Source organism: Gastrolobium bilobum, unplaced genomic scaffold (genome assembly GCF_033153095.1).
Source record: "Gastrolobium bilobum isolate Gb01-03AN ecotype WA unplaced genomic scaffold, APGP_CSIRO_Gbil_v1 utg19070, whole genome shotgun sequence".
Classification (NCBI taxonomy): Eukaryota; Viridiplantae; Streptophyta; class Magnoliopsida; order Fabales; family Fabaceae; genus Gastrolobium; species Gastrolobium bilobum.
The window spans coordinates 91,080-101,781 of NW_026895229.1; the positions used below are offsets into that span (position 1 = coordinate 91,080).

At 33.1% G+C, this 10,702-nt stretch overlaps 1 protein-coding gene across 1 annotated transcript; it reads left to right on the plus strand.

Annotated features, from left to right (window-relative positions):
• Positions 1-8,468: 8,468 nt before the first annotated feature.
• Positions 8,469-10,420, plus strand: LOC133300808 (U-box domain-containing protein 26-like). The gene is made up of 2 exons (XM_061500398.1): positions 8,469-9,877; positions 10,299-10,420. The coding sequence occupies exons 1-2, from the start codon at positions 8,662-8,664 to the stop codon at positions 10,418-10,420; spliced, it is 1,338 nt and encodes a 445-aa protein (XP_061356382.1). The 5' UTR covers positions 8,469-8,661.
• The last annotated feature ends 282 nt before the right edge of the window (positions 10,421-10,702 follow it).

Consider the following 10,702-nt stretch of genomic DNA (forward strand, 5'->3'; position numbering starts at 1 on the left):
AATTATTAAAAAATAAAGTTCATTCAAACGCCCTATATAAACATCATATATTGAAATTGGATGTTGAAACATACCCTACTTTAACACGTGTCATCCATTTACAAGTATTTAACACTTAGTTGTGCATGTCAAATATTGTCATTCGACTCAATTAATTGTGACCTGGGCCTATTTTGGAATTTGTTTTTAGTTTTTCTTCTATGTAAAAATTAAGCTAAATAAGTTTTTACAAAAACTTTTTTAATAAGAGTTTTTCTTTTATAATAAAAAATTAAAAGCCAAAAGCGGGTATGAGGAATTTTTTTAAGTTGTATAAGGATATTAAAAAATCTAGTATTGGTAATAGATATTAAAAAATATCAAGTGTCATTATACTGAATGGATATTTAACTAAATGATTACAAAATAAATATAAGCTGAGTTTGTACAACAAAACCCATATCTTATCAGATTAGATGTCAGCCAAAGTGTTTCATAATCACCGTGACAACTGCAAACACACGCGCGGTCACGTGGGGGGATGTCATCCGCAAATTTCGAAGCTTAATAATGCAATATTAATGTAGAGGAGTAAGTTCTAAGCGATATTGAGCTTGAGTTGTATTACACTCATGCACACGACGGGGCATCCTTTTCTTCCGCGATTGGAGTGTACATTAGAATTTCCACTTAACCACACTTTAAATGCACGCCCATATAGCTTAATTTATAGATATGGATATAAGACAGAGTTGCATTTCATTAATTTAGGAGGATTTTCAGCAACAGTTTCAAACTTTGAATATGCTAATGCAGCCATTCACGTAACATGCATAACTATTAAACGCAAGTTCATTCCTTCATTATTGATATGCACGGTTCAAAAGACACCCGTTAGTAAATTATATTTATTAATGTATTTGTGGGCTATATATTATATTAATAATTATATTATGCTATTTAATATATATTGGATAAATTATAATAATCACATAAAGATGTTCAAATAGATTTCTAAGTAAGTGTGGGATAAATAAGTGGGCTTTTTCACTTTTTTGTTCCTCATTAATTAATTAATAATTATTTTGCCTCTGATTCAAAATTATCCACCAATCTGCCTCTCTTTAATCGATTAATTTGAATATTTAATCGATTAAATGGTTGACTCGAGATTTAATCGATTAAATCTCCCTATTTAATTGATTAAAAAATTATATTGACTTGAAATCCTTTGTTACCTGTTGGGAGATTTAATCGATTAAATCTTGAGTCAACCATTTTTGCCTGTTTTGACCATTTAATCGATTAAATCTCTCTATTTAATCGATTAAATCTCCCAACAGGTAACAAAGGATTTCAAGTCAATATAATTTTTTAATCGATTAAATCTCGAGTCAACCATTTAATCGATTAAATATTCAAATTAATCGATTAAAGTGGATAATTTTGAATCAGGGGCAAAATAATTATTAATTAATTAATGAGGGGCAAAAGGGTCAAAAAGCTCAAATAAGTGGATACCAGTATTGGTCAATTAGATATAATGGGAGTTTACTGACCTAACAATAAAGAAAAACACTGTAAAAGTTATGGTCCCCAATATGTCAAATGATGAAACTTTAGTTTTTCTTCCTTATCAAGAGAAAGACAATACATTAAAGAATAAGGATTAGGGTTATTTAAATAAAAAATATCGCATATTTCAAATGAGAAGATCAAAATTATTTCACTGTTATGGAGAAAGATATGTCTCAACTTTTCTGTTAATATTCCTTTATGATTTGATACAATGGATATTGATTTGTTGACGATGCTTATCACCAATTAGACCCATAAAATCTACCCATTTACTTGAGAAAACAAAATCTAAACCCTTCAAATTAAGTTATTCGTAAATGGCATTGCTGGGAACTGTAGCACCTCAAAGTGTGGCTATGGCGTTAGAGTCAGAGAATGCAGTTGAAAGAATGGACGTTATTAGGGGACCACCAATCCACAAAGGTTAAATGGTATGACATGATTAAGTTGAAGGAGTGAACACGTGGTGAGCAATTGGTTGAATAGAGTGGAAAGTGGGTTCAATTATTAGTCAAAAGATTAAATTAGATTATTTGACCTTTAAAAGAAAATCAGATTAGATTGGGCGAATCAAGCTGAAAGATTAAATTCTTAGGACGAATCACGAGGCCAACTAGGCTTTGCTTTGTTTCCACACTCATGGTCACTTTCCAGAGTCTTTCCACGAGTGGGACATGGTGCCATAAGAAATATTCTAAAAAATAAGATTTATAGCTTATTATTCTTTTGTTGTTTATTGTAGTAACCTAAATGTATAGTTAAAAGGTATCTAGACTTTATAGTGTTTGCTCATGAATCATATGAACAAGTCAGCCAGTTGATTTGCTTTTTCCAGCACCTCATCCACTAAGATCCCTTTAATTAGCTGTGCATAAAAAGAACAGAGCTGATTATGGTAGTTTCTCTGGTCTCTTCATCAATTAAGTAATCTGAGGTCACAGATTTTGAGGCATCGTTAGTGCTTAACTTTATAAAATTGGAGGCCTTTTAATATGATGGTTAAGCTGTGTCCTCTGTACGAGATAATTTGAGCACTGTGCCAGGTTTCTTTTGGGGAACAATAAAAATATATTTGTTTCAAACCGACAATTACACAAATTCAAATTTAACTTACGTCTAATTTGATTATACTATATTTATCTCATCGTCATTTATTACAAGTCATTCGATTTACAAAAAAAATATAAATAAGATTAAAAAATCCTAACAACGACTATGGACCCAGCCTAAACTACTAAGAAAATAAAAAATTACAATAAATCATAGGCCCATAACAATACCTAGTCTTTTCGGATCTGGGAACACCGAACCTCGCCGAGGTGGTTCCCCCGTACCCTTGCCCGCTTATCTAGGAGAAGACTTCAGTTGTTTTTTTGCTGACCCCAATAATAAAAACCATCATTAGCATGCGAACTATGAGAGATATCCAATAATATTGAATAAGAAAAAAAAAAAAAAAAGGTTGTGTATTTTATTCTTAAAAAAGTCTTTGTTATACTACTCACGCAGCCATGCTACTCCCGGCCCGAACAAGTAGTGGGCTTTTTATTTGAGGTCGGGCATACAGGTTGGAGGCCTTAAATGGAAATTCCATGTTCGTAGCATAAGGTAGGAGCTCATTTTGGGTGCAGCAGAGTACCAATTCCTTTTCTCAAAAAAGAAAAATATGGAATATGAATGAAAATAATTATAAAAATAAAAGTAATGTAGAAATATTATTTATTGTCATATATAATAAATAATGTACGTTGAGTGTTTGATATAATTGGAATATCAAAAATATTTTTCATATAGGATACAAAATACAATGCAGTCAAAGAAAGGCTGAAACAGCTGGAAACACGTGCACTGAAGGAAACAGTGTGTTTTGGAAGAAGCTGTAGCGGCAAAACATTGCCAGGTTGACCGGAGACAACAGGGTCACACTCTTGTCTCTCCCCCACGCGTGCTTCCAAATTCTCACCGCTTTCCTCTATTCCACTTCCTAACAACACAAATATGCAATATGCATTGTACTTACCTTCAACCAAACCCTATATACAGTTGTACTTTTTTTATATATATATTTAAATTCCTTTTTCTTATTAGCCCCAACCTATATTCTAAAATATGTATAGTTAAACGTAAGCACACCTTTTTAACCATTGGGTTAACTTCCTATAATTTTTTTATGAGATTCTTCGTGTACATCAATATATTTATATTGAATGATTTGAATTTTATTCTAAAAGTAAATTATTAGTGTCAATTTTAATTGCTTATGTTATGATTAGGTTCGTATAATAGAGCGAGAGTATATGAAAGAAACTTCTTTTTATCTCAATGTTACTAGCACTCCCTTAGTTAATACCGACCACATTGTTCACCCAACAATGCAACTGTTTCCCGCTTTTGGTTTCTATTTTCAACAGTTGCGGAGAACATTAACCGAAGTCTAGAAGGGGACATATTTAATTGCTCGCATTTCACCCTCGTTTTCCCTTTTCATGATACAAAATATAAGTACAGAAAATTTTCTTTGCTTTTCAATTTGTTTTCTAATTTCTAGAGATAACTTTGTTCAATATCTTACTTTTTAAAATTTCAATGATATCCACAATAAAAAAATAAAGTTTATCTTTAAACAATGAATTAAATGAAAATTTTAATATTCAAAAACTAAGATTAATGTTTCTTATGTTATTGGGGATAATTTTATTTCCTCTATACACATAAAAGTGTGTGAGACTTATATCTATGTGAAGAGAAAAGAGAAAAGAAAAGAAAATATAGGTATCACATACTTTTATATTTGTGAAGGAAATAAAATTATCTCCTATAACATAAGAAATAATAATCTGTTAAAAAATTAAGGAAAAGTTGGATGGATTGAGAACATTTTTTAATTCATACTTTTTCTGGTTTTTAAGAAGTTTAGAAAATTAGAGTTCGTCCTATGTCGAGGTCATATTCCATGATACTTAAAAAATAAATATAATTGAAAGCAATAAGAGTTGGACTTTCGTGCTTAGTTAAAATACTTAAATCAAACTTTAGATTAACATCTTTAAGTTTGTTGCACACTAGCTATTAGCTAGGATAGGAATAAGGGTCAGGATCATTTTGCACCGGTGTAAGTTATACTCTCAATCTTGTCCATTAATCTCACTTATATCTAAGGGCTCTAATTTTTTAGTAATATTAGCCATTGAATACAAGTAAATCAATAGTCAAGATTGAGTGTAAGACTTCTAACTCTTACACCGGTGTAAGAATATCCTGGCCCTAGGAATAATATTCTTGTTTGCAATATGTTAAAAACGAAACTCCGTTTGTAACCTTGTATAACTCTTAATTAGCTCCCTTATATTGGAGCTTGCTTATTTTTGCTGAATGTAAACTTCTGTTCAGAAAGTTTTTTTTTTTTTAATCGTGTAATCGTTTAACTCATAGTAATTGTCGCTTTTTAAAAAAAAAATAAAAAAAATCCTGCTAGGTAGTCTACAGTGATTAATAATGTATAAATGAAATTTATTTGAATATAAAAAACATATTTCAAATCCCCAATTTTGCCTATTGACATTTGATAACATATTACTATCAATGTTTTGAATAACGTGATTCTTTTTTCCAATGTTTCAAAAATTGAATGGAACAAGTTGTTGAAGTGATTAAATTGTGAATTAATTATATTTGTTATTTAAAGAATATTAAATTCAACTACAATTTAATCATATAGTTTGTAATTAATACACAGATATGGCTAGTTCAACATCTCATTTAATTTTTAAAACATTGATATTTTCGCTTTGATTTGTTCGCTGACTGTGTACACTTTCTCTTTATTAGTTGTTGGGAGGTCCAAGGACCATCAACATGAATTTCAATGGAAACACAGTACCATTCAGACTAAATTGAAAATTTTGAAAGAAATGACAAGCCATAAACTGTTTAAGATATGCTTTATTGATAATAGACATTAATGTTTGGAAATTTTGAAATATTACCAAAATGACAAAATCAATTTTTGAAAAGTCGCCGCAATGAAAATAAGTGTCTATCAGATCCGGGAAAAAAAAGGGGGAAAATAAGTGTTTGAAAATTTTCAACCATTTCGAAAAATAAATAATAATGAAATTATTATTTGATGCACAGGAAGCAAAAGCTAAAGTAATTATATGAATAATTCACCAAAAAAGCACCCTAAAAAAGAGTTTACCAAGAAAAAAACACAATTTAAATGAATAACTCATAACTTTGTAATGTCACATTAAACGAATCAAAACTATATACTAAATATTCTAAAACTAATTATATATTTCAATGCTTTTTTATATATAAACTAATTTGAAAAGAATTCAAATGAAATAATTTATCAATTTGGTATAAAAGATAATAGATTGTTCAAAATAAAAGAGAAAATACTAGATAATTCAAGTTTTTGTAACAAACTAAAATCATTTTTTTTTTTTTTTGATAACAAACTAAAATCATTTTTGGGAGAGCTAACCTTTAACATAAACATAAGGTCACAACACTATTGATGTCAATAATTATAATGATGATTGTGAGTTATCAAAGTCCCATCTTTTATAAATTTTTATAATTTAGTTGTGACATTAAACTGTAGATGTGTACGTGTAAGAAAAAATAAAATAAAATGCTAGCATGAACAAAGAGTCGTAACTCGATATTACCATTTTTTTTCAACACTACTAGATTCTGAAGTTTAGTTTTTTCTATTTACATTAAAAATTTAACTAATAGTTTTTATTTTTTGCAAAAAAATTATTTTAAGAGAAGATATATCCTTATTACCAAAAATCTTACTGCTAATGCATTACCTACTTAATTACCATTGAATCAAAAAGATATAATGTTGAAAAAAATTTAAAGAGAAAAAAAAAATACTAATCTAATGATAATTAAAATGATAATAAATTTTGTTAATAATAAGAATATCTCCCTTCTTTATTTTAATGATCGCAATTGAAGATACTTGTCTAAACTCGAATTAAATTTGTCAAAAATTCACCACTATTTATTTTTTTCTTTTACCCTTTATCCTTTTTTTTTTCCCAAGGACGCAAGTAAAAATTAAAGATGAAGGAATATCTGATGTAGGTGTCACTTATCGAACCGCGTCCACTCAGAAGGGACCACTACCCGTTATTGTTATCCACACGAAAGTTGTATTTGCCCCAATAAAGAGGTTGATAGACAACCTGGACCCCTCTTTCCTTCCTAATCTCTTCATCTTTGACCTTTGACTCCACATTATTACCAAACGATTCAAACCTAATCATGTTCTCTAACATATTTGCATCCTGCCCCCTTTTATTTCATCTATTATCCAATTCTCCCTTTATTGTTTTCTTTTTAACATTTCCACTTATTCATCCAACCATAAAAACTAGCAAAATAATACAGAAAAAGATCCTTCATTTTTATCTTCTTTATTTTTTTAATATCCAAAAAAAAAAAAAATTTATTGTGTGTACTTTATGAAGACAACTTTTTAGCATTTCATACTCTAAAATGCATTATGTATTTCAAGAGACCTAAATTAATATATTACTCCACTCATTTCCTTAATTAATAATTGGGATTCGATTCTTCCTAAAATATACTTTCATTTGATTGTTAGACTTTATTTTATAATTTTAATAAAATATGAAAGAATTATCATACAATTTAAGGAAAAATTGTTCAAATAATTGATTAGAAAAAAATGCTTGCCAATTAAGACAAAGTGCATTTATTTAGTTTATACATTGGGTAGATTTTATCCATTTTTTCATATTTATCCTTCAATAGTAATCTGAGACACTAACAAAACAATTACTTTATATAATCTTAAGTAAATATAAAATGACCAAATCTATGTGCTAAGGATACTATGTATTATTATATAGTGGTTGTTGTTGCTTGACCCTTTGATATGTTAAAGGGTTCTTTCAAGATCCTACCAAAAAAATATTGGTTGTTTTATGATTCTTCTTTTTATAATTTTAAACACTTCAACTTCTTAAGGTTAAAATTGTTACCGGATTGGATGGGATTTTGGCGTTAAATTCCTTCTTCTTTTTTCACAATTGAATTCTGAAATCTGAAAACTGCAAAATAATAATTTAATTACTTTTTATTCGTTAAATATACTCATTCATAAAATATAGTACTACTTACTAATTAATTTTATCTAAACTCCTTGAATCTAAACCGGTTAAGTGACATTAATGGTATCAATTTTACATTATTGTTTCTTCTTTTAAAAAAAAGTGGCTTCCGTATCCTTAAAAATTGATTGTAAATATTAGAAAAGGCTTTGCTACTTTCTTTCTTTTTTATTGCAAAAGCTTTGACAAGATGATACATTATTGTAAATTGGTTATGCAAATAAACAATGTTTTAGTCAATTCCCTTTGTGATGATACAGTGATCTCTTTGTGATGATACCTTACATGACAATAGAACAGTGTAAAGCTTTCGCATCGATACCCAAACAAACAATGACTGTGACTGTAGTAGGGTCAAGACTAAGCAAAGAAAAGAAGAGGGAACAAAAAGAGCGTAAAAAAGAAGAAGCCCATAGAATACAAAGATGAAAGGGATGGAAGAATATGAAAAGAAAGGAAAAGAAGAGGGGTCGATGAGCAAAAAGTGAAAGGAAATGGAGGACGCAATTAGTTGATGTACACAGACAGGAGTAAGATTTTAGGCAGTAAATGTGGGACCCCATTATTAGTGGCATATTTTGTTTGACCAATCCTTTCTCTCTGATCCCATTCCCCAACCAGGGTTAGATTCCAAGTTAGATGCCATCGCACACGTGTGGGAGAGGGGAGAGACGAGTCAGATAAAGGAGTCAGGGAGTGAAGGACGGAGGTCAGTCTCTCTCTGTCTCTGCGCCTCTGCCTGTTGGGTATGTTCCTCTGTTTCATCTCATATAAGAGAAAGCAAAGCGTGACATACCTAAAGAGAATTTCCACACCCTTCACATTTAGCACTATTTTTATTATTATTATTATTATTATCATTTCTCGTACAGCCACACTCCTATCCTAATTCCTAATTCCTAATTCCTAATTCCTATTCCTATCACACTCTTCCCTCCCAACACAAACAATGCCTGGCAGTTTAGAACCGTTGGATTTGGGGGTTCAGATTCCCTACCACTTCAGGTGCCCAATCTCGCTCGAACTCATGCGAGACCCTGTCACGGCGTGCACCGGTCAGACCTACGACCGAGCCAGCATCGAGTCATGGGTCGCCACAGGCAACAGCACATGTCCCGTCACGCGAGCCCCTCTCACCGATTTCACTCTAATCCCCAATCACACCCTCCGTCGCCTTATCCAAGATTGGTGCGTCGCTAACCGCGCTTTCGGGGTTGAGCGAATCCCCACTCCCAAACAGCCAGCTGACCCTGCCCTCGTTCGCTCCTTGCTTAACCAAGCCTCCTCTAATTCCGCTCCCAAACAGCTCCGTCTAACCTCGATTCGTCGACTCAGAGGACTCGTTCGTGACTCAGACAAGAATCGCGCTCTCATTGCCTCACTCAACGTTCCCCACTTCTTACTCCCTATTGTTTTCAACAACCACGCTTCAGACGAGTTGGCTCACGAGTCGCTTGCTCTACTCGTCCTGTTCCCACTCGCTGAGTCCGAATGCGCCTCCATAGCTTCCGACTCGGATAAGATTAGCTTCCTATCGCGTCTTCTCTCTCACCCTTCCGTCGATGTCCGAGTCAACTCGGCGGCTCTGATCGAGATCGCCGTCGCCGGAACTCACTCGCCGGAGCTTCGCGCTCAGGTTAGCAATGTCGACGAAATCTACGACGGCGTCATCGATATACTCAGGAACCCGATCTCGTACCCGCGAGCTCTCAAGATCGGGATCAAGGCCTTGTTCGCGCTGTGCCTGGTGAAGCAGACGCGGCAGAAAGCGGTGGTGGCCGGAGCGCCGGGAATCCTCGTCGACCGGCTTGCGGATTTCGAGAAATGCGATGCGGAAAGGGCGCTGGCGACGGTGGAACTGCTGTGCCGGATTCCGGCTGGTTGCACGGCGTTCGCCGAACACGCCCTGACGGTGCCGATGCTGGTGAAGATAATACTGAAGATATCAGATCGCGCGACGGAGTACGCCGCCGGAGCGCTGCTGTCGCTGTGCTCGGAATCGGAACTGTGCCAGAGGGAAGCGGTGGCGGCGGGGGTGTTGACTCAGCTGCTGTTGTTGGTACAGAGTGATTGCACGGAGAGAGCGAAGAGGAAGGCGCAGTTGTTGCTGAAGCTTCTTCGGGATTCGTGGCCTCAAGATTCCATCGGAAATTCTGACGGTTTTGCATGCAGCCAGCTTGTTGTGGTGCCCTTTTGACCATTTTTTTTTTCTTTCCTTTGTAATCTCCAAAATTTGTAATTTTTGTTAGTGAAAAAAATGATTTAGATTAAAAGAAGAAAAAGAAAAAATGGACATAGATTGTTGAAGTGGAGCTTAGAATCTTTCATTTAGATTGGTAAATAGAACCGCAATTCTGTATTTGATTTTTTTTTTTATTTTTATTTTTCCCTTCTCTTTGTATGTAAGAATTATATATTGAAGAACGAAGAAGACAAAGTGTTTCATTAGAGGCTGTAAAATTTTGTCATTCAGATGGAAAATAGAGCTAACTTTCTTTTATTTTTCGTTTCTTTCTACTCAGTGTGTTCATGAACTTAATTATGATTGAATTGGTTGGTGTCTGGTTCTTATTTGTGAATTTGCTTGCATGTGGGAATCTTGTGATTATTGGGTGGAAAGAAAACATTTGATGCCATTTGGTGAAGTACACGTTTCTGATAGCTCCATAGACGGAAGTGTTTTTGACTTCCAAGGAATATCATTTTGAATAATCATTATGTTGGGGAATTTTATCCATGACTGCTCCTGCTCACCTATGAAGAAAGATGTATACCCTTTTTTTAATCCTCTTGTGTACATCTATTCGAACGTGGTTCTCGCCCATATTCATCGTACAACGACCCCAATACAATTTTATTTTCTCATCTTAATCCAATGGGTTGAATTCGGAATCTTTGAAAGTTTAAGTTCAAACTTGAGTTATATATTTAATAATTGACAGAATAAATATACCAAAAAATAATTGACAGAACATCATGTTAAAAATAGA

Coding starts and splice junctions, on each gene's coding strand:
- LOC133300808 (XM_061500398.1), top strand. CDS start 8,662: ATGCCTGGCAGTTTAGAACCGTTGGATTTGGGGGTTCAGATTCCCTAC. Junction 9,878..10,298: donor CGGAAATTCTGACGGTTTTG/CATGCAGCCAGC, acceptor GTGAATTTGCTT/GCATGTGGGAATCTTGTGAT.